Here is a 24,278-nt window from a genome sequence, read left to right as displayed (position 1 = left end):
TTTCTCGGTGTCTAAAATAGCAAAAAAATAATACTTCCTCCGTCCCAAAACAATAGTACAATTTTCTTATTTTTTTTTCCAAAACAATAGTCCACTTTCCTTATAAGTCACAATTTAGAATGTTTATTTTTCATATTGCCCTTATTTAAAGTGTATCATTTATTACTATTAGCGTATACTCATAACATTTAATAAGAGTATGATAGGAAAAATAAAGATAAACTTGTGAAAAGTTAGAGCATTAATTGTATTTCTTAAACTGTGTGAAAAGGGAAAAGTGTACTATTGTTTTGGGACGGAGGGAGTAGTTCATTTATTAGTTTGTCAAAATTTAAAGTTCGTGCTAAATATGCAAAACGCGCTAAAGTCCAAAAAATTTATGCTATTAATCCTTTTTTTAAAATATAAACCTTTGCGTATTTTATTAATTACGAGAAATTCTTTCAATTTCTACAATTATATACAATTTGAAAGCCTTTTTTTGCAATTATGACCAAAATTTTAAATTTTATTATTTAAATTTAAACTTTTGCATTTTTTAACAATTGTGATCAAACATTTATATTTATTTTTTTAGAAGCTAGACAAAAAAATTGAAATTTAATCGTAATTAATAAAAGACGCAAATTTTTGAATTTAAAAATAAAACTCAAAGTTTTGGTCACAATTATAAAAAAAAACTTTCAAATTGCATATAATTGTAAAAATTAAAAGATTTGGTCGTAATCGATAAAATATTTAAATGTTAGGATTTAAAATATAGTTTCTCTAAAATTTAAATTATAACAAAAAATGAAAATTTGTTTGTCAAAAGACAGTCTAAAATATAAATGTTTTTTTTTTATAATTATAAAGCGGAAAACATAAGAAATTATTTATAAAATGCCTCATTTTAAAATATAATTACAGTGTTTCACCTATTTTTCTATAATTTCTCCCTCTACCCTTATTTAAAACATAATATCAAAAATATCCTACTATATATTGTGATATTATCTCATTTTAGGTCATTTGATTCTCATAGCCACCATATTTTTTCTCTTTTCTCACACAAATTCTCTTTTTCTTTCTACTTTTCTCTTCCTATCAAATTTCTCTCTTCCTTTCAACTTCTCTCTATCAAATTTTTCTTCCTCTTTTAATGTTTTTCGATCGCCACTTTCTTTCATCTGGCCGTCGCACGTTATCCGGTTGATTTTCCGACTTATTTTTTCACCGTCGCATTTTTTCGATGGATCTCTCATCGTCGCGATTCTTCCAATGATTTTTCCGTCGCCGCGTTTCTTTTGATGGATTCATCGACGTCATTTTTAGATATTTTGTAATTTGTTTTTAGTTTTTTTTAATGATAAATTAGATTTTTATAAATAGATTATTGTAGATCTATTATTTTTATATTTATAAATTTTTTTATGATTCATATATCTCATCTTTTTTGATCAAAGATATGTTTTTTTATTTTATTTTTGATGCTACTGATTTATAAAAATGAATTGATTTATGGTGTATTGGTAGTGTTTTTATGTTTTATTTACGTTATATTATAATTTTGGTGTATTTATAGTGCATTTCTTGTGTTTATCTGGTGTATTTATGTTTTTTTTGTGTATTTGTAGTGTTTATGATGTATTTGCATTGTTTTTGTGGTATACACTATGAAAACATTACAAAAATACTATAGACACACTATATGTACACTTTTATTACACTATAAAAACACCATAGTTACACTAAAAAAAATGCAATAAATACACTATAATACACCATAATTATACTCAAAAAGATAATAAACAAAAAAAAATACCATAAAAAATCTATAAAAAAGAGAATAAATCATTTAAAAGTGTAGGAAATTTAGAAAAGTAAAGACAATGTAAAATTGTAAATAAAATACTAGAAAATAGTGTAGTGTAGAAAAAAATTTCAAAATCATTTTTAAAAAATGAAATTTCTCAATTTTTAAATTTATTTAAAGTGCCTGTTAATATGAGAAAGAGGCATGCGATAATTTATATAAAATGAGACGTAATGGATATTAATTTTATTCAATGCATTCACATGTTACCATATAAAAATTGTGTTTGTCTCATCTCATGCAGTCTAGATTTGTCAAAACCAAGAGTGAACACATTTTGTATACTATTTTACTACTTCTTCTATATAATACAGCTACTCATCTCTCTTCTCTTTACATAACCAATCCCAAACAACACCGCCATTAAAATCCTTGAAACATTGAGCTACAAAGAATAAGAACAAACTCTGAAAATGATTCGTCTGAAAGACGGAGACATGTTAGCCCAAGTCGGATCATTAATCGCTAGTTTAATGTTCGTATGGGCTATGTTCAAGCAATACTTCCCCTATGAGCTACGAGACCGTCTCGAGAAATACACTCAAAGAGCCTTCACTTTTGTTTACCCTTACATCCAAATCACATTCCATGAGTTCACCGGGGAGCGTCTGATGCGAAGCGAGGCTTATTCCGCCATCGAAACGTATCTTAGCTCGAGTACTTCTACGCAGGCGAAGAGACTAAAGGCTGAAGTTGTTAAGAACAATCAATCACTAGTTCTTAGTATGGATGATCATGAAGAAGTTTCTGATGAATTTAAAGGAGTAAAACTTTGGTGGGCTTCTGGCAAAAATGTTTTTAAGTCTCAAACATTATCTTTCCATCAGGTATAAATCTTATGAGTTTACGAGTTTTGTTTTCGCTGTTTTTTGTGTCGTTTTGTTTCAGCGTTTCTGTTTCCGTGCAGGTGACGGATGAGAAAAGGTATTACAAGCTTAGATTCCATAAGAAACATAGAGATCTAATAGTTGGGCCGTATTTGAATCATGTTCTGAAAGAAGGAAAGGCAATAAAAGTGCGAAATCGACAGAAAAAACTCTACACAAACAACGGATCGCATTGGAGTCATGTAGTTTTCGAGCATCCTGCGAGTTTCAAGACATTAGCAATGGAAGCAGAGAAGAAGAAAGAAATAATGGATGATTTGATTACATTCAGCCAAGCTGAAGATTTCTACGCGAGAATCGGAAGGGCGTGGAAACGAGGTTATCTTCTCTACGGGCCACCCGGGACTGGGAAATCTACTATGATTGCAGCAATGGCAAATCTTTTGAACTATGACATTTATGATCTGGAGTTAACTGCTGTGAAAGACAATACAGAGCTACGAAAGCTACTAATCGAGACATCGAGCAGATCGATAATTGTGATCGAAGATATAGATTGCTCGCTTGATTTAACCGGTCAGAGAAGCAAAAAAAAGGAAAAAACAGAAGAAGGGGACGAAGCTAACAAAGAACAAAAGGCGAAACCGCCGAAAGAAGATGGAAAATACAGCCAGGTTACATTATCAGGGTTATTGAACTTCATTGATGGGTTATGGTCAGCTTGTGGAGGAGAAAGACTAATAGTATTCACCACGAATTTCTTAGAAAAACTCGATCCGGCGCTAATTCGGAAGGGTAGAATGGATAAACATGTAGAATTGTCATATTGCAGCTTTGAGGCATTCAAGGAATTGGCAAAGAATTATCTTCAGATTGAGTCTCATAATCTGTTTGATAAAATCAGGGAGGCGTTACGGGAAGCGAAGATGACGCCTGCGGACGTTGCGGAGCATTTGATGCCGAAGACTCTTCCTGGGAATGCTGAGGTTTGCTTGGAGAGTCTCATTGCTGGGCTTGAAAAGGCGAAAGAGGAAGCAAAATTGCAAACAGAGGACGAAGTAAAAAAAGAGACAGAGGAAGACTTAAGCAAGTAGTTTTGTTAATAGCATTCAGTATAAATATGTAATCTAACTCTATTACTTTCATCAGGATGTGAATTGAGCAATGTAAGTAGTGATTGATTGCAGTTCTGTATAAGTTGGTATTGCAGGGAACATGTTCGACCGAATGCCCCAATGAACTTGGATGTTCCTTTTCATAAACAATTTCACACTATGTTTGAAGAATCAGTTTCATAACTGTTTCAGGAAAATTCAGAAACATGTCTGATGATTTTACACAAATGATGGGAAATTTTTGCTTAGACATGGTCTCATGGACTAAACCAATCAAATCCTAGCAAAATATGGAGGAAAAAATAAATGTAAGTGAGAATTCAGATTCTCGCGTCTAGCCACACTAATTGTGCTACAAAATTGCTACAGAATTCAGAATCTCTAAGGGCTTTTTTGGCAATCAAATGTCACCCAGTTACAATTACGATATACAAAATTAAAGGAGCAATCCTTAAAACAACTGTTGAATGTCCTACAATCTTGAATAACTAGCTCATATAGCGAGTTCATGTTCATTGCATCAATGACGGCTTTGGCATCGCCTTCAAAAATAGGCCTAGTTAGGTTCAGTCTGGTAGCTAGAAAAATACCTTCCCCCAGAGCCATAGCTTCAATCAACATCAGGGACGAAACATGGTAGAATCGTTTGGCAAAGGAGCTAATGATCTTACCCGAGCTGCATTCCGCACAATACATGTTCCGACTCCTGTATTAGAAGCCGCATGAAAGGACCCGTCGAAGTTGACTTTGAAGGCTCCTGGAGGTGGAGGTTCTCTCAACATTGTAGCTGAACCGGTCCGAACGACATTAGCAAAAGGGAAAAAAAAAGGGTGCATAGCCGATTATGTTGGTTGCATTGGTGACAAGGAGGGGACCTTGTTTTGCTTAAATTGCCAGATTAAATTGTTCTGCTATGTATGACTAACAGTTTTAATTTTTTGGTTAAATTGGTTTCATTTAATTTTCGGTATGGATTTTTTGAATTAGCTTAACGGACCAAATTAACCAAATTACATATTTACATAATGTTATTTTTGTAATTGTTTTAATAAAATTTAAGTTATTTTTTACGGAAAGTATTAATTTCCCCTGAAAATGCGTTTTAATTACAAATTAAAACCAAAATAAATAAGTTTATTTTTTCATTAATTAAGAAATTTCAGTTATTTGGTTAATCGAAATAACCGAACGAATCGAAATATTATTTGGTTAGATTACTGTTCGATTTCAATATAATTTTTTTTCGGTTCGGTTATAAAAATTTATAATGATTATACGGTTCGAGTATTTGGTAATTTTTTTGTTGTGCAACTTGAATTGTTTTGAGTTAAGCCCACATTTTACTACAGCACAAGTGCACAGAACCAATACAAAAATATCACATTTAGCAGAGAAAAGTTGCTTACATTTGAACAAAGTATAAGAGTTGAAAACAGAAAAAATAATTATAATTTGATCAAGCATTTGCAGATCTCCTCTCAACTTTGACTCACCTTCAACAACAACAGAAGAAAATAATTGGAGAACCACACCCACCAACTTTCACAGAAAGACTTCATTATAAGAATTTATTTATACAAAACACTAATTAACAAACAACTACTAATAATATGTATGGCCCATTTTTTCTGATCCTTCGCTAATGCAAATAGATATAAAAGGTTAAATTGGAGCAATAATTTTGAGTCAAGTCTGTAAAATATAAAAGGTTAAATTGGAGCAATAATTTTTTCTGATCCTTCGCTAATTCAATTTATGTTTGGTATAAAAACCACAGATTAACTTGAAGATCAAGTAAAACCTCTTTTACAGCAAGACTTCATAATAATGCACTCTGAACATTGAGCAAGCAGATTTTATGAAATGAAAATGCAGCCCAAAGGATGACTAAATTAAATGAAATTAACTGTAAGCCCTCATGCACCAACTTTACACTAATCAGTTGGCCTCATAATCAGCATTATCATATCAAAAACTTGCTGTTTCAGAATTCAGCAACTTTCATAGCAGCACTTTAATATATTATAAATTGACAACCAAACACTAATTAACAAACAACTAAGAATGATAACACAATACCAATGAATCATTATATGTGAACTTTGAATATGAAGATTCATTGACAATCAAAAACTAGCAATGATAATCTGTGTCAAATGAGTAAAACTATACATAGCAAAAACTGTCCCTAATTAGCATCATAAAGCGGCAGTTCAAAATCCATCAGCTCCAAAAATTTCCCACTGAAGTTAAGATCTTCCAATCCCTCAAAAAATCCATCCAAATTCTCCTCACCTCCCTCTTTTACCTCTCCATTCATCTCAGTGTTCTTCTCGGCAAAGTTAGATGGCGGCAGCGGCTCAGAATTGAGCAATTCATCAAGACGTTCCCATTCCAATGCATCTTCTCCATTCTCAGAATATGTGCCCTCTTGATTGTCTTGCAAAGTTACTGTACCCTCATCATAATAATTTGCTTCTTCTGCTACGAATTCTTCAGTTAAGCCACCACCATAGTTCGGATATTCTTGATTGTACTCTTGTTCAATCCTGCATCCTTTCTCATTTGTTTCAGTTGCAACGGCCTGATCTCCATTGTGTTGTTCAATCCGGCATCTTTTTGCTTCACTCTCAAGAACTGCAGCCTCATGATTTCTTTTCTTGGGTTGTTTTCTGCCAGGTTTCAGTTCACAGATCACAAACTCCCAGCCCCTCCCCTCCACACTGTATTCCGTCATGATCCAACAGCGGTCTTGGTCGGGTCTCGATTTGTTCCAATAGCTGAAACTCTTCTTGTAGCCTACTAAATCAGAAACATGAATGGGTGATTTGTCACCGGAAGTCGCACCGTGCCATCCTCCGCCTCCAGAACCAAACTTGCGATCAATGTTGGTGCCGGTGCCCCTGGTAGCTTTCTTCTTTAGCTTGGTGTGGAAGAAAAGACGTTCAAGATTATTCTTCTGCTCTCCACCGAATCTGTTCCAAATTTGCCAAGGCTCTTCTCCACCGTAGAAATCGCAGAACGGAACAGGAAACTGGTGATCAATGTCGAACGCAGAGTCTTTTTGGTTGTTGATGTGGAGAAGATAGAAGCCCACAAGTTCTTGATCAGTAGGGTTAAATCTAAATCCAGGCAACATGTTTGTGAAACCCTAGAAATATTTGTTTCAGAAAATATAATTTGTTTCACTGCATAGTGTGGCTTTATATAAGCCTTACTGATCAACCGACTGCGCAAGGAGTTTCATCCGAATCCAACACTTACTTTCAATTCTCAGTTGACTGTGTTTCTTCTTACTTCCTAGATTAGAAGAGGTTGATACTGCACGTTTCTTTTTTAGGAAAAATCACAAATATTACTTGATATCACTTATCTTTCATGCAATATCCGATAGAATTCTACTCATTTTGGACTATTTTGCTTCTTTCCATACTTTAATTAGTTATTCGATTTAAATATTTTTTTATTTATGAGTTTAATCCTAATGCAACACTCTACTTAATTATTTGATTATTTTGCTTCTTTTTCATTCATAAAAAAAAGTCGAATTCTTATCATGTGTGGTATTTTATTTAATATTTACTTCGAAACATAAAACGAATTTTAGAAAAAATCTCAAATATTTATAGTTTAATAATCATTTATAAATATTTTATTATCTATAACTTGCTTATTTGGGTTTAGTCAGGGGCGGAATCAGGAAAAGAACCGGGAAAAAGTTTATTTGTTTTGTTCATTTCTTTTATCTTATATTAATTCTTTATTTCTTATTAAAATGAGGATATTCTTATAATTTTATTTGTTATATTTTTATATTTTTGAATAATGATATTACAAGAATACCCTCATTTTAATGAGGTGTTATAATATTATTGGCTCAGTCTACGGATGACGTGGTAGACTCTATCTAAAAAATTCTCGTAATTTCAGCTCTGGAAATAGCGCCACCCTTCTATCTTCTTAATAAATGAATTTTTAAAGAAAATACTATTTTAGAATTTAATTATTTGATTTTTTTTACTCAAGCAATAATCTCTTTAGTAATTATTTTTTCGAGTCATGTACACTTTTGAACCAAATAAATTCTAATTTTATATGCTTCATGTGCACCACTAGAAACGCTGAATTTTACCGACGAATTCAAGTTCATCGCTAAATTTACTTTTACCGACTTATTTAACGACAAATTATGAATCCGTCGCTAAATTTGGAAAATAATTTGGCGCCAATTTTAGCGACGGAAAAGGCAAATTTAGCAACGAATTAGCAAATCTGTCGCTAAATCATCCCTTAATGAAACGGATTTCAGTCCGTCGCCAAAATTAAACCTAATACCCCATAGTGTCCTTCTTCTTCCTCATTGTTTTTCTTCTCACTGTGGCTCCTCTCTTCCTCTCCCTTAAATGATATCGAGTTTTTTCCCGTAATGATAATGATTAATTCGTTCAATTTAGTAAATCAATTGAGCTATTGTGATAGCACTCTTGGTGACATCAAATTATGTCATTTGAATTGCATTTATCATTTGTTTGCATCGGTAATGGTTGTTAGTTTTAGAAACGGGTATTCATTCAATTCATTGGTTTGGGAATTTGATTTTTGACTTGTGTTTGATACATTTTAAGATTTATCGAGTGTGGTTTTATAGCAAGATTAATTTCTTGCTTGAGGACAAGTAAATGTTAATTGTAAGAATGTTTGATAGGAGTAGAATTACTCGGATATTAAACTCTGTAGATTACTAAACTTTCCTCAAATTACAGAAAGGTCACTAAAAAAAAATTTTGTTACAAAATGGTCATTGAACTATACCTTTTATTACAAAGGGATCCAGCTATCTAAAACGTTGCGTTTTAAGCTAAAATGCAACATTTTTGCTTACGTGGCAAGCCAAAATTACAAAAAGGAACATAGTTCAATGACCTTTTTATAATAAGAGGTATTATTCAGTGACATTTTTGTAATTCACGAAAAGCTTAGTGTTGTTTTTGTAACAATATAGACATTTTTGTAGTAAAAGGTATAGTTCAATGACCATTTTGTAACAAAAAATTTTTTTGTGATCTTTCTGTAATTTGAGTAAAGTCTAATGATATACAGAGTTTAATATCCAGAATTACTCATATTCTACGAGTCAATTTGTATCACATTATCGTGTTTTTCTATGCATTTTGAGGTGTTTTGTGTCTCATTTGATGCTTGAGCATTTCGGGTCCGGTAATGGTGATTACAAAGTTACATTAGCGGAAAATAGTATGGAATCGTGAAATAGATTTTTTTTTTGCCAAAAAGTAGTAATCTTCATTGATAATTGATTATGAGAGTCTAAAATCTAGCCACGTCAATTCGGCCAAATAATTGTTACAGAATTCGCTATCCTGAAGGGCTTTTTTGGCCACCATGTGTGCCACCCAGCTACAGTTTCTTCTAACGAAATTAAAACGACTAAATTCAGAATTTAAACAGAGAGCCTTACAATCTTGCACTATAATATCAGAATTCTTATCTGGATATTAAACTTCACATGCCACTGAGTTATCTAAAAATTACAGAATGGCTACTGAGTTTCAAATCATTAAAAGATGGTCACCGTCTTTTTGAATTATTTACCGGGAGGGTACTCGAGCCAAAACGCACCAATTATCTGCGTTTTTGCCTACGTGGATTGCCTGAGTTGGCGGAAAAACCTCCTCTCCTCCACATCCCACACCAAGAATGCCACCTGTTACCACATCGCCCAAGGGCAAAAATTATTCACTGCAATGATAACAAATTAAACGATTCTTTTCAAATTTCTTATTTATACTTTTTTCACCACCACATTTCTTTCATTAATTTTTTTCATTCCAAACATTTCTTTTTCTCATAACCATCCACGAAGATATCTGATCCATAAATGTTTTGTTTTTTTCAATTACTCTTCTCACCTCAAACTTAAGCTTTAAAATCGTTTGCCCCTTGTTAGCATAATTAATATGCTATTGGAGTAATGGCCAAGTATAAGACTTGGAGTAGTGGCCAAGTATATAACTTGGAGTAGTGGCCAAGTATAAGATACTTTCCTTTATTATTGCTTAACCTTGCCTATATAAATATGTTATTCTAGGATTTAGGCTTTTCTCTTCTATTGTTAGCCTCTATTTCTTTGTATCTTATTCTTCTATTCAATCAATGGTTTCGTATATTTCTATTAATGTTATCATGGTATCAGAGCCAAATTATTCGTCTGGTTGTTAGTCTTTTCTACTCCTCCTTTGAGTTTGTCCTCTCTAATTCGTTGATTTAATTTGTTAGTATTCTATTGATTTCTTTTTAATATGGCTGAAATTCGAGATGATTCGCTTCAAGCAGTTAGTGTTCAGTTAGATGGTAAAAATTATGCATATTGGAGTTATGTGATGAAAAATTTCTTAAAGGGTAAACAAAAGTGGGGTTATATTTCGGGTGATTTTGTCAAGCCTGAGGATGGCACAACTGCTGATTATGTGTCTTTGTTAGATAAGTGGGAAGTTGCTAATTCCAAAATTATTACTTGGATCAATAATTCTGTTAAGCACTCGATAGGGACCCATTTAGCAAAATATGAGACAGCTAAGGAGGTTTGGGATCATCTATCTAGACTGTACACACAGTCTAACTTTGCAAAACAATACCAATTGGAGTCTGATATTCGTGCTCTGCAGCAGAAAAGCATGAGTATTCAGGAATTCTATGATGCTATGACAGATTTGTGGGATCAGCTGGCTCTCACAGAATCTGCTGAATTACGAGGCTTTGGGCCTTATATTGCACGAAGAGAGGAGCAGAGATTGGTACAGTTCTTAATGGCTCTTCGTGATGAGTTTGAAGGACTTCGTGGGTCCATTCTGCATCGTCATCCGCTGCCTTCTGTTGATTCTGTTGTTAGTGAACTTTTGGCTGAGGAAATTCGTCTTAAGCCTTCTGTTGTAAAGGAAGTTTCTACGGTCTCTACTCCATCAGTCTTCGCCATGCCTCCACGACCAAACTTTTATTCTCAAGTCAGGCCATATGGAACTGTTGCTCGTGATGAATGTAGTTTTTGTAAACAGAAAGGTCATTGGAAATCACAATGTCCAAAGTTGGGTAAAGGAAAGCAGCAGTATACTCAGCAACAGCCCCATCAGCAGTCTCAGCAATGGAGTTACCGACCACCAGCTCCTCATAATGGACCTCCTCTTCTTCCTCGCCCTCACAATGCATTAACGACTTCTTCTTTAGATCCATCAATGGTTGAGCAGTTTCAACAGTTCCTTGCATCTCAGTCACATGCCATGGCAGCTTCATCTCAAATAGGTTTGTCATCTAGTTCGTCAGGTATACCTTCTTCCTCTTGGATTTTAGATTCTGGTGCTTCGAATCATATGTCACCTAATTTGTCATCTTTTACTTCTTTGACTCCTAAAGTTTCTGTTCCTGTCATGAGTGCTAGTGGTACACCTATGCCCTTGCAAGGTGTTGGTTCAGTTACTACACCTTCTTTGTCCTTATCTAATGTTTATCATATTCCTAGTCTTACTTTAAATCTTGCTTCTATTGGTCAAATTTGTGATAATGGTTGTTTAGTTTCCTTTTCTTCTTCTGCTTGTTATGTTCAGGATCCAAAGTCTCAGGAAGTGATTGGGACCGGCCATAGGGAAGGAGGACTTTATATATTGGATCAGCTCAAAACTCCTAAGATTGCGGCTGCTGTTCCTAGTGTGGATGTTTCATCTTTTCGTTTGAGTCAGTCTTCTTCTGTGTTTTATTTGTGGCATTCTCGCCTTGGTCATGTCTCTAGATCTCGATTACAATTTTTAGCGTCTACAGGAGTTTTAGGAGATTTGAAAACTCATGATATTTCTGATTGCAGTGGTTGTAAACTTGCAAAGTTCTCTGCTTTGCCTTTTCCTAAAAGTAATTCTTTTGCTGTTGCACCTTTTGATCTCATTCATTCTGATGTTTGGGGACCCTCTCCTGTTCCTACAAAGGGGGGCTCTCGTTATTATGTCTCTTTTATTGATGATTGCACTCGTTATTGTTGGATTTATCTTATGAAACGTCGCTCAGACTTTTTTGACATTTATAATGAGTTTTGCTCTCTTGTAAAAACTCAACATGAAGCTGTTATTAAATGTTTTAGATGTGATTTGGGGGGCGAATATACTTCTCATGCTTTTAAGGAACTTCTTGCTTTAGATGGCACAATTTACCAAACTTCTTGCACTGATACTCCTGAACAAAATGGGGTTGCTGAAAGAAAACATAGGCATATTCTTGAGACTGCTAGGTCACTTTTATTGTCTGCTAGTGTTCCTAGTGAATTTTGGGGGGAGGCAGCTCTTACTTCTGTTTATTTGATTAATAGAATTCCTACTTCTCATAATTCTGGCTTGTCTCCTTATGAGAGATTGTATGGTTGTCTTCCAGATTATTCTTCTCTTCGTGTTTTTGGTTCCACCTGTTTTGTTCTTCTTCCTCGTGTTCAGCAGAGTAAGTTAACTTCACGGTCTGCCATATGTGTTTTTCTTGGTTATGGCGCAGGACAAAAGGGGTATCGTTGTTTTGATCCAGTCAGTCATAAGCTATATGTTTCTCGTCATGTTGTCTTTCTTGAACATATTCCTTATTTTACAATTCCTGACCGTTCTTACAGTATATCTATGCCTGATCTTATTCACATTGATCCTTTTACTGCTGATAATGATGAGATACCTCGTGATGGCCATCCTGACACTCCTATTGGCCCCTCAACTACAATCACTACCCAATCATCTTCTGAGACTGCGGATACTACTGAACACCGTTATCCTGTACGAAATCGTAAGTCTACTAAACAACCTAATTTTGCTTATTCTTGTCTTTCCAGTTCATTTTCTTCATTCCTTGCTTCTATTCATTGTCTTTCTGAGCCTTCATCTTTCAAAGAGGCAGTTCTTGATCCTCTTTGGCAACGTGCTATGGCTGAGGAGCTCACTGCTCTTCACCAAACCCATACTTGGGATTTAGTGTCTCTTCCTGCAGGAAAACGTGCTATTGGTTCTCGTTGGGTCTATAAAATTAAAACTAAGGCTGATGGATATATTGAAAGATATAAAGCTCGCTTGGTTGCTAAGGGTTATTCTCAGGAATATGGTATGGATTATGAGGAGACTTTTGCTCCTGTTGCAAAAATGACTACAGTTCGAACTCTTATTGCGGTTGCTTCTGTTCGTCGTTGGGATATCACTCAAATGGATGTAAAAAATGCCTTTCTGAATGGCGACCTTCATGAAGAAGTCTATATGGTTCCTCCTCCTGGTATTGATCACCAACCTGGTGAAGTTTGCAAACTTAGGAAGGCTCTTTATGGTCTCAAACAGGCTCCCCGTGCCTGGTTTGAGAAATTCTCTACTGTGATTACTTCTCTTGGTTTTTGCCCAAGTAACCATGATTCTGCTTTGTTTGTCAAGTGTACCTCGGCTGGTCGAATTTTGCTTTCGCTTTATGTTGATGATATGATTATTACAGGTGATGATGTTGTTAGTATTAACTTATTGAAGTCTAAGTTGACTCGAAGTTTTGCCATGAAAGACTTGGGTCCCCTTCGTTACTTCTTGGGTATTGAAGTTGCTTCTTCTCCAAAAGGGTATCTTCTTTCTCAATCTAAGTATATTTCTGATATTTTTGAGCGTGCTCGCCTCTCAGATAACAAGACTGTTGATACTCCAATTGAGCTCAATGCTCGGTACTCTATTTCTGATGGGTCTCCACTGCCAGATCCGAGTCTTTATAGAACGGTTGTTGGAAGTTTGGTTTATCTCACTATCACTCGCCCTGATATTGCCTATGCTGTTCACATAGTCAGTCAGTTTGTTACTTCTCCTACTACAGTTCATTGGGCTGCTGTTATTCGCATCTTGAGATATCTCCGTGGCACTCAGTTTCAGACTCTTTTGCTTTCCTCTACTTCATCTTTAGAGTTATGTGCTTACTCTGATGCTGATTGGGCTGGTGATCCTACTGACCGCAAATCTACTACTGGATTTTGTATTTTTCTGGGTGATTCTCTTATCTCTTGGAAAAGTAAAAAGCAGGATGTTATATCTCGGTCTTCAACAGAGGCCGAATACCGTGCTATGGCTTCTACTACTTGTGAAATCGTCTGGCTGCGATGGTTGCTTGCTGATATGGGCGTTTCTTTGCGGCGACCAACTTCTTTGCACTGTGATAATAAGAGTGCTATCCAGATTGCTCATAACTCGGTTTTTCACGAAAGGACCAAGCATATTGAGATTGACTGTCATATTACTCGCCATCATCTTCAGAATGGCACATTGACATTGCCATTTGTCTCTTCCTCCTTACAGCTTGCAGATTTGTTTACTAAATCATTGTCCTCTTCGCGCTTTCGTTTTTTGACTGACAAACTCTCGATGCTTATTGCTATCGCATCATGAGTTTGAGGGGGAATGTTAGCATAATTAATATGCTATTGGAGTAATGGCCAAGTATAAGACTTGGAGTAGTGGCCAAGTATATAACTTGGAGTAGTGGCCAAGTATAAGATACTTTCCTTTATTATTGCTTAGCCTTGCCTATATAAAGGCCTCCTATGTTATTCTAGGATTTAGGCTTTTCTCTTCTATTGTTAGCCTCTATTTCTTTGTATCTTATTCTTCTATTCAATCAATGGTTTCGTATATTTCTATTAATGTTATCACCCCTAACCTATACAAAACCCCTGCAAATCTGAAAATCCTAAATTTTTTTCTTTCAATTGAACTGTAACAGTTGAAAAATGGAGTATAAAATCTCGATCCCCAATTGTGATTGCAATCGACTGACTATATTAAGAACATCTTGGACTGAGACTAACCCAGGAAGACGTGTTTTTGGCTAATATGGTTATCATTTAATATTTTAGTTGCTGGTTGTAAATTTTGATTTCTGTAATCTTGTTATTCATCAAACTGAATCTTTGAATTTTGTATGTCATAGTTTATTGATGGCTGCGATTTTTTCTATTGGTTGGATCCACCCTTGTCTCATAATGCTAAAGCTGTCAAACTTGGATCACTGAGCAAGTTGGAAAAGGAAGCAAATTGCAAGAAGATGAAGAAATCAAGCTACTTTGATGGTTTTTGTGGTTGCATTTTATCTGGGTAGATACAGCTGCAATTAGGTTGATGATGTGTTGCTAACAATACGCATGCGTACCTAGTGAACATGTAATACAGACTGCGAAGTCCGGATATAGTACCCACATATAAGGTAGAGCATCGGTCGGTTTGGTTCGATTCCTAATTGACCACAACAAACCAAGCCGAATTACACCAAATCTCTCACTGAACCGTATATTAATTAACCAAACACCAAAATTATTTTTGATCAAAAATTTCGATCGGTTCGGTATTTGTTTTTTTAATCGGTTTGGGCTTTTTATAAAGCCCATCAAATTTTAACCAAAATTCTTTCACTTATCTTTCATGCAATATCCGATAGAATTCTACTCATTTTGGACTATTTTGATTCTTTCTATACTTTAATTAGTTATTCGATTTAAATAATTTTTATTTGTGAGTTTAATCCTAATGCAATACTCTACTTAATTATTCGATTATTTTGCTTCTTTTTTTTAGTCATAAAAAAAAGTCTAATTCTTATCATATGTGGTATTTTATTTAATATTCACTTTAAAACATAAAACGAATTTTAGGAAAAATCTCAAATATTTATAGTTTAATAATCATTTATAAATATTTTATTATCTGTAACTTGCTTATTTGGGCTTAGTCAGGGGCCGAATCAGGATTGCAAATTAGGGGGGTCGAAATTCATTGGGGTTGTTTCAGCCCGGAGTAAATTATATGTGAATAGCAATTAATTTTATTTCGAAATTATAATTGGAGTACCTACTTAATCATACGAGTTGGTATTTCTTTATGTTCCAACAATGAATACATCCATATCCTAAATTAATTTATTTTGATTTATTTTCATCAAATATTTATATATAAAAATCACAAAAAATTTACAAATATTACTTTGCTAACTATTAATAATATACAATCAATTTTCAACTAAATAAATTAATTTAAATAACCTAGAAATATAAATTTAAATAATTATGTATAAATGTATAAATTAAATTAATATGTTTAAGTAAAAAAATGAAAGGAAACAGTTACATAGAAATGGAGGTGGTTTGATTTTTAAAGATAAATATTAAAAATTTATTAGAATCAATAATTATAATTGAAAAAAATATTTTGATTTTGAAAGATAAAAATTAGAAATATTTATATTAAAGAATTAGATTAGGTTAAAGATCTCAAGGAGAATTTAAGTTAAAAAATGACTTTCAAATTTAATTTTATTGATAAAAGATACTTGGAAATTTTAAAAATTTTAAAAAATGAATATATGCATTGAAAGGAGAAATAATTAATTTAAAATAAAGGCTATCTATCAAAAAAAATTGGAATAAATGTTGTTTCTCAAATAGTCTCGTTGCTCCTAAGGTATTTTCTGATTATATTAAAATAAAGCAATATACTCAAAAGAAGTCCTGAAGGGCCTAATGACAAATTTTAGTCAATAAAGGCCCGTTTGGCCTTCCAAATTTTATAAAAAAAGGGAATTACACCATTTACCAAAAAAAAATGAAAATGATTATAAAATTATATGTTGACTTTTTTCATTTATAAAAATATTAATAATATTTACAAAAGTACAAAAAAATAAAAAATAATATCAAACATACGGTGTATAATGTGGGTATAATGTCAGTATACTAATAAACTAACATTATATCAAAATTATACCAAAATTATACCGACATTATACATACTGAGATTTTATTAATATTAAATGGAAAAATTTATCAAAATTACATCAAATCGTATACTAAAAATTAAATTAATAATATATCAAAATTATACCAACAGTATACCAAAAGTGTACACATCAAAATATACTGAAATTTTATTATTACATCAACATTACACCACATCGCATACTAAATATTAACCTAACAATATACTAAAATTATACCAACAATATACAAATTCTCTAGTTCATTACCAACTATAGTGAAAAGTACATATAAAAAAAATATACATGTTATCAACTAGAAAAAATATATTAAAAATTTATAATCGATATACCGGAAATATACTGAAATTATACCAATAATAAATCAAATATTATTTTTAAATTATCTGATTTATAGTTTTAGTATTCCAAAATTATACCATAATTATACCGACATTATACAAATCGTACTTTTGTAATTAATTTTCATTTTTTGGTACTTTTGTAATTAATTTTAAATCAGTCGTATTTTTGTAAATAAAAAAAGTTTACTGGTACTTTTGTAAATATTTTTAAAATTTTAGGTACTTTTGTCATCGCCCCTTTTAAAAAGAATCGGACCCAACATGTAAAGAAAAGGGTTCTTATTCTTCCCTGGCTGTATAGTCAGGGCTAAACGCAGTAGAACCGTTGCGTTCAGCAACGTAGGAGCAACGTCGAAGCTGATTCGCAAGGACCGGTGTAGTAGCCCCAGTCCCTCGTTTTTCTCCGGCGGCGAGAAGGGTCGGCTGAGTAGAATAGGAAAAGAAAATAATAGTTTTTGGGAAGAAGTTTATTTGTTTTGTTTTGTTTATTTCTTTTATCATATATTAATTTTTATTCATTTCTGTTAATTTTATATTAACTTTTAAGTTAAATTGTAATTTAGAAAAAAAAAATAAGAAAGTAAATCGGAACGATGTTTCCTCTCCCTTCCTCCAACCCTAACACCAACCACTACTAAAATTCTGTCATTTAGCGACGGATTTTTCCGTCCCTAAATGACCAAAATCTGTCGTTAATACGTTTAGCGACGGATTCATCGTCGCTAAATTATTTAACGACGGATTTTAGCGACGGATTTGAATCCGTCACTAAATTTTTAAATAAAAAAAATTTTAATTTTTTTTATTCAAATCGTAAATTGAATTATATTATTTAATCTATCACCCACCGTTACCCACCCACGCTAGGTTATCCGCCGTCACTATCCCATGATTTTTGCAAACTTTCCAGTACACCAATCCCTCATCCGCCGTTACTATTCCATGATTTTTGCAAACTTCCCAGTAGGTCACCCATCTCTCCATTGCTCCCGCTCAATCCTCTTTAATTCTGAAGTTCTCACACGCGTAGCTCCATATTGACCATCTCAGCTTCTTATTCTATATCCATCTATATTATATTTAAATATAACTAAAAATAACAAATATTTACTGTCGCATATTTAAATAATTTTTTTTCATAATAATTAGTTTCAATAATTATTTTAAAAATAAATAAATAATGTTTTTCAATATTTTTAAAAGAATATTTTTAATAAACTTTTTTATTTTTCTTTTTAAATAATATTTTTTTAAAATATTTTGTTTTAAAATAACTTTTTTAAAATAAATATTTTTTTACATAGTTAATATTTTTTAAATAAATATTTATTTAAAAACAAATATATTTCAATAAACATTTTTCTAAATAAAAAATTATTTTTTTTAAGTTATAATTTTTTTACTTTTTTAAAATAATAATAATTTTTTAAATATTTAGTTTTAAAATAATTTTTTTAAAATAATTTTTTTAAATAAAAAATTAATATATTTTTTAAATAAATATTTTTTTTAAAAAAATTAATATATTTTAATAAATATTTTCTTAAATTAAAAATTAATTTTTTTAACTAAAATCCGTCGCTAAAACGCAGTTTTCTAGTAGTGAACCCTAAACTAAAAACCTTCGACCACAAACTTTGGCCAGCTTCAAGCCTTCTTCTTATCATCATCAACATTAGCAGAAATCAATCCATCATTCAGGTAGTTAATCGTATGAACACAGTATCAATAGGGTCCTTCAGAATCAGGGCTTTTGTTTCAAGGTTCCCCAAGCCTTTTATTCACGTCGGGCATGGCAGAAAACAACAAAAACCCATGCAAAACCCTATGACATTTCCATCCGCACGCAACAATTCTAAACCCTTTAAGGAATGAGTCAGAGACTTTAGATCATATGCCAATGTTTTATCCCATAATATCAATCGCTAGTCTTGTCCGCTGAATCGAGACATACTTTGATTTTTTAAGTTACCAATATTGCTGACATTCAAAAGGTGAAACATGAGTTGCTGAATAAGGGAGTTTCTTTTTCTTTAATTTCCTACCTAGAGGGTCGTTCTATTATGCTGAATTTTGAGGAGTCTGCACATTTGGAGGATTTCAAGTCTAACACTACCGTTTTGTTGACAAATTATTCCTCCGGTATTCAAGCTTGGGATGGTTATTTCATTGCCAAGGAACGTTATACCTGGATAACGTTCGCTGGAATCCCTCTTTGTGCATGAAATGAGGAGTTTTTTTACCATCACATGTAATCATTTTGGGGAGGTTATTTCTGCACATAATATGTTCTTATCTTATGAACTGATGAAAACGGGTTTACTGTTTTTGTCTACTTTGTTGCCCTTTATTTATTGTTCATTCCGAGCTAAATTCAATGGGAAAGAGTTTCTGATTAAAGTTCGGGAATCAGATTTACCAATGTTTTTACTTTAACACATGCTCAGATTCAGACTTAGATTCTGTAGATAAAGAGCCACCTCCTACCTCTAAGATCCCTCATGTTTCATCAACTCGCTCTACTGATTTGCAACTAAACAACAACACAGTCTTTATTCTGTATTCACCTCCAAAATCTCCAGCTCAGGCAATTTCAATAGCAAAGGAGGCAACATCTTCTTCAGTTCCAGGTCTCACTAACGTTACACTAAGGAGGAAGACCAAACACATTGATAACAAGGGTAATTTGATTTCAGTATCACAAAATTCTAGGTCTGATAACACTATTATAGCTAATACAATTTGTGATCGTGTCCGAATGGTTAAAGAGGCCAAAATTCAGTCGGATATTGAGGTGGAGGCGATGAAAACATGGGAAGTGGGGCTTGATTTGGGTTTGTTTAAAGAGGAAAACGAGAAGCAAATTATTTCTCTCATTTCACAAGGCATTAAGAATATCTCTTGAATAGATTTTTCTTTCCAGGTTACCCATCTCTTATTGTCTTGATCTTTCAATTTTATTTCTTGGAATTGTCGAAGGGGTCTGTCCTTTGCCCGTAAAATATATTTATTCGTTCATTGGTGTCTTCGAATAGTTTATTGCTTTTGGGTCTTATTGAGACCAAAATAGAGCATTTTGATGATTTGATGGTTCAGTTTCTTTGGCCAATTCTTGATTTCATTATGCTTTTGTTTCCTCTATTGGTGCTTCGGGTGGTTTGATTTGCATTTAGAATCCGAAACTTATCTTCCCCTCTAGGATTGTTAAAACTAATATATGGATTAGCTTGGATTTTATTTGGTCAAATATTAACATCAAATTTATCTTAGTTTATGCTAATAATTGTCCTAAGGGCTGAGCGTCTTTATGATTTGATACTCTTCATGAGCTTGCTACTCATATGTTGTGTATTTTGGTTGGTGATTTAAATGAGATTTTGAAGCCTTCTAGGAGGCTTAATTATAGCAGTTTTACTCCTTCAGTGCTTGATTTTTGTGGCATTTGTTCAACTTCTAGTCTTGTTACATCCAACCTTCAAGGTAGATTCTTTACCAGGCATCACATAATTACAAGATCAAAGATTGACAAATGCTTCTTATCCCCTTCGGTTTTTTCAGTTTGGCTAAATAATGTTATGAAATCCTTGCCAAGATCTTAGAAGGGTTATGTATGTAGACACCTATTTTATGGACAGGAAAAAAGTGATGAGAGACTGAAGCGTCCAATGATGATTTCCAAAGAAATCTGTCTAGGTGACGAGCTATCAATTTTCTTGCTGGAATCTAAGCAGGCGGAATATGCGCATAGCTGGAAACTTGGAGGATTAAAACATGATTAGCCATAATAAAAATCCAAAAAGATTCTAGTCTACGTCTAGAAATTAGACTAATTGCAATATCTTAGAAGTGTATGGGCCAATTGGTAAGTTTTACGGATTAAAATTGACCATACCCAAACACATAAGATCTTAGGAGCCTTTTTGACACTTTTAGGCACCTAAATTGACTTTTAGCATCTTTTTAATTGGCTAGCAAGTTCATCCGAAAATTAAAAGTAAAATGCTAAGGTAAATAATTAGAAGCTAATTCTAATCCTAATCCTAAAACACTTATCACTTAACACTTCTTCAACCATAACCCAAACTCTAACTAGGCAAAATGTTAAATTAACTTAAGTAAAACCAAAATCGTAATCACCTCTATATAAACAACTTTAAGACAAATGAGCCAGGGGTCGGATAAGAGAGGTAAAAACCATACATGCAAAAATTGATCCCCTCCTCTAGAAAACCCCTAATTTGGCCAAACACCCTAGCACACACATATATCACACCTGATTCCAGTCTTAAAAACACTAAATACATGTTAATTCTCAAAGAACACTACCCTGCACTGACTCAAAGCTGGATTCGGTATCCGCTTTGCCAGCAAACGAGCCAAGGACTCAGACTGGTAATTCTGAGGATCCTCTCTTTATTGCTTTTTATGTTCATGAATGTTGAATTTAATTGCTCAAAACTGTATATTTAGCTTGTTATTGATTTTGCCATGAAAATTTCATATTTTTATCAAATTTCCATGAATTCGATGAATAAGCATGTTAATGACTGAATTAACATTTTTTGTGTGCATAAATCTAGAAACCTAGTAGTTTAGAGCACCCAGAATGCATGTTTATGATGTTTTTAAGCTTTTTTGCCATGAAAATAAACACCGGGAGCTGCTAAAAAATTGATGATTTCAGTGTTTAATTCGCGTTTAAACACTTTCAGACCATTATATTTGTTTCCCTTGTTTATTTTTATGCGCGTTTTTGACTATTTTTGCACGAAAAATGGAGCTGAAACAATCCGAAATGAGCTGAAAAACTGTTGTTGCTGTCCCTGCTGTCCGCCGTTGCTGTCGTCGGTGTAACTAGTGCCGCCTCCAGAAAAAACTGGCGGTGCCACCACCCTGTCTTCCCAGCCCGGAAGTCACATCGGCGCTGTGTGCATCGTGCCCAAACTCCCAGAACTTGACTCTCAGATCTCCTATACTTCGATCAAGACTTCCAAATGTATTTTCAGGCTCGTTCGGGCTCAGAATTAGGCCCGGTTTGAACCCAGACATAGAGAATTTAATGTAGTTTAATTTTATGCACTGTAATTTGTCAAACCCACTGTAGATCGGGCCCATGAGTCCAGATATTTAAAATAAAGTATAAACCCGGCCCACGAGCCCCGCAAACCCATTAATTTCCAGAACAGATAACGAGTTCACAAAACTTGGAATCAATTGCGGTTTGAACCGATAGAGCTGTAACAACGAGACGGACAACTTCGATGTTCTAACCGAGAACTAGTTCTGACCACACTGACGGTCAAACCCACGCGAGTGCAAGGCACTAAAAAACTCAACGAGATTTAAATGGTATTTCTAACCTTGTATGCATACCAACTTCCCATGAGCATGTTAACATTTTTTACTACTTTTTTAGCATGCCAAATCTAATATTAATAGGGCAAAGGACTAACCATGTTAGATTAACAAATAAAATCAAATCCAGCCAATCACTTAGACATCTTAAAACTAACACGAAAAAGTAGTAATGGTTGTATAAGGCATTCAAGATGACTTATTAAATTCAATCAAATGTAGACATCCGGTTTTTAGGTTTTGTGCATGTAATCAATCCAGACCAGCCAGACTTATGTTATTTGCTAGAAACCGCCAGGTTTAGATGTATGCTTAGGAGTACAAATTACTTTCTTTGCATGTCCAGTCTAAATCGAGTCATATACGCGTTAAACGTGTTTATTTCTTTCCAGACTTGTTTATTTCCAAATTATATCCTATAACCTGTTTTTGAATGTTGCGATGAGAATAAACCGAATATGTCCAGTAAATAAAATCGGTAACTGATAAGCCAAGCACACGAGTATCGGGGAGGTCCACGAACCCGGTCTTTTTGGTCCGGCGTATGATAATCTTACGAGAGGCGAGTAAGGTTATCCAGTCGGTAAAAAAGGCATTCCTAGTTGAACTAGATGGAGAATCCGTTTTCCAAACCATTTCCAGATCAAGAAGTCAGCCATAAGCCTGGACGAGCGGCCCCCGAACCCCTCTCCGCTCACAATGTCCCTCTTCTCTTTTGTTCAGATGTGGCTACAGATTGGGGTCATAAGCCATTTAAATAGATTAACGCTTTATGGAGTCACAAAGATTTTTACTCTTTTGTGGATGCTTCTTGGTCCTCTAATCCTTATAGGCTGTCGGCAGTTAACTTGGTGATCAAGTTCAGAGAACTCAAAAAAGCTAATAGAACTTGGAAACGAGAGATATTTGGTGACTTGAATTCTAGACTTCTGCAAGTTCAGTCAAATATTACGGTTTTGGAAGCTCAATCTGACTTCCAGAGCCTTTTTGAAGGGGACGGTACAAGACTTGTCGATCTTAATTTTGAGTTTAATTGTCTCTCTAAGAATTTAGAATCTCTCAGACATCAAAAATCAAGGGTTAATTGGAATTTACATGGTGACAAAAATTCCAAGTTTTTTCATGCAGTGGCCTCGATTCATTCTAAAAGCAATGTAATTTCTGAAATTAACATTGATGGGTTATCTTTCACAAATCCTTTAGCAATTAAGCAGCATGTACACCTTTAATACAAGGGTTTGTTTCGGCATTCCTCATCAGATTCTCTTTGGTTTCTTTGCTTGTTCGGTCTCTAACTGATTTGCAGTCTGCTTCACTTTTGGTTCCTTTTTCGGAGGAGGAAGTTTTTGCTACTCTTAAGGGTTGTGATGACAATAAAGCTCCAGGTCTTGATGCATTCAGTCACTTCTTCTATAAAAAGGCTTGGAACATCATAAAAGTGGATATTCTTGCTCTTTTTCATGAGTTTTTTTACGACTGCTTTTTTTCCTATTGGTTTGAATATAGCGTTTCTTGTGTTGCTTTTGAAATTTTGTGGTACTTCTGAGATCAAAGACGTTTTCCCAATCATCTTAATGAATGGTGTTTTTAAATTACTCTGCAAGGTTCTGGCTAACACACTTTGTCCTTTGCTTTCTTAGGTTATTTTTGAGAATCTATTTGGATTCATTAAAGGGGGGAGTATACATGATTGACATATGATTGTTTCTGAGATTATTCATCTTGTTAAGCATAGGAGAGATCAAGTATTTCTTACTAAACTTGACTTCAGGAAGGCATTTGACACCATTTATTGGCAAATTATTTTGCAAACGCTTCACAGGATAAATTTTGATAGGAGATGGATTACATGGGTCTTTTTTTTTTATTCTACATAGCTTTGAGTTCTTCTGAATGGATGTCCAACAGAAAAAAAAATTCATGGGCAAAGAAGTTTGATAGGGGGATCCTATATCTCCAATGTTATTCG

At 33.8% G+C, this 24,278-nt stretch overlaps 2 protein-coding genes across 2 annotated transcripts; one reads left to right on the top strand and one right to left on the bottom strand.

Annotated features, from left to right (window-relative positions):
* The first annotated feature begins 2,078 nt into the window (after window positions 1-2,078).
* LOC126674945 (AAA-ATPase ASD, mitochondrial-like) lies at window positions 2,079-3,968 on the top strand. Its single transcript, XM_050369496.2, has 2 exons — window positions 2,079-2,682; window positions 2,763-3,968. Exons 1-2 carry the CDS (start codon window positions 2,269-2,271, stop codon window positions 3,774-3,776), a joined length of 1,428 nt encoding a protein of 475 aa, XP_050225453.1. The 5' UTR covers window positions 2,079-2,268; the 3' UTR covers window positions 3,777-3,968.
* Window positions 3,969-5,985: 2,017 nt separating this feature from the next.
* Window positions 5,986-6,936, bottom strand: LOC126672238 (NAC domain-containing protein 30-like). The gene has a single exon (XM_050366187.1). The coding sequence runs from the start codon at window positions 6,934-6,936 to the stop codon at window positions 5,986-5,988; it is 951 nt and encodes a 316-aa protein (XP_050222144.1).
* Between the last annotated feature and the right edge of the window lie 17,342 nt (window positions 6,937-24,278).

Source organism: Mercurialis annua, linkage group LG3 (genome assembly GCF_937616625.2).
Source record: "Mercurialis annua linkage group LG3, ddMerAnnu1.2, whole genome shotgun sequence".
NCBI lineage: Eukaryota > Viridiplantae > Streptophyta > Magnoliopsida > Malpighiales > Euphorbiaceae > Mercurialis > Mercurialis annua.
The sequence above is the reverse complement of the archived record's forward strand: the minus strand, read 5'-3'. Positions and strand labels throughout refer to the sequence as shown.

Bases quoted from the DNA above. Each gene is read 5' to 3' on its own strand.
- LOC126672238 (XM_050366187.1), bottom strand. From the start codon at position 6,936: ATGTTGCCTGGATTTAGATTTAACCCTACTGATCAAGAACTTGTGGGC.
- LOC126674945 (XM_050369496.2), top strand. From the start codon at position 2,269: ATGATTCGTCTGAAAGACGGAGACATGTTAGCCCAAGTCGGATCATTA. The intron at 2,683-2,762 runs GTATAAATCTTA...GTTTCCGTGCAG, and splicing joins AAACATTATCTTTCCATCAG to GTGACGGATGAGAAAAGGTA.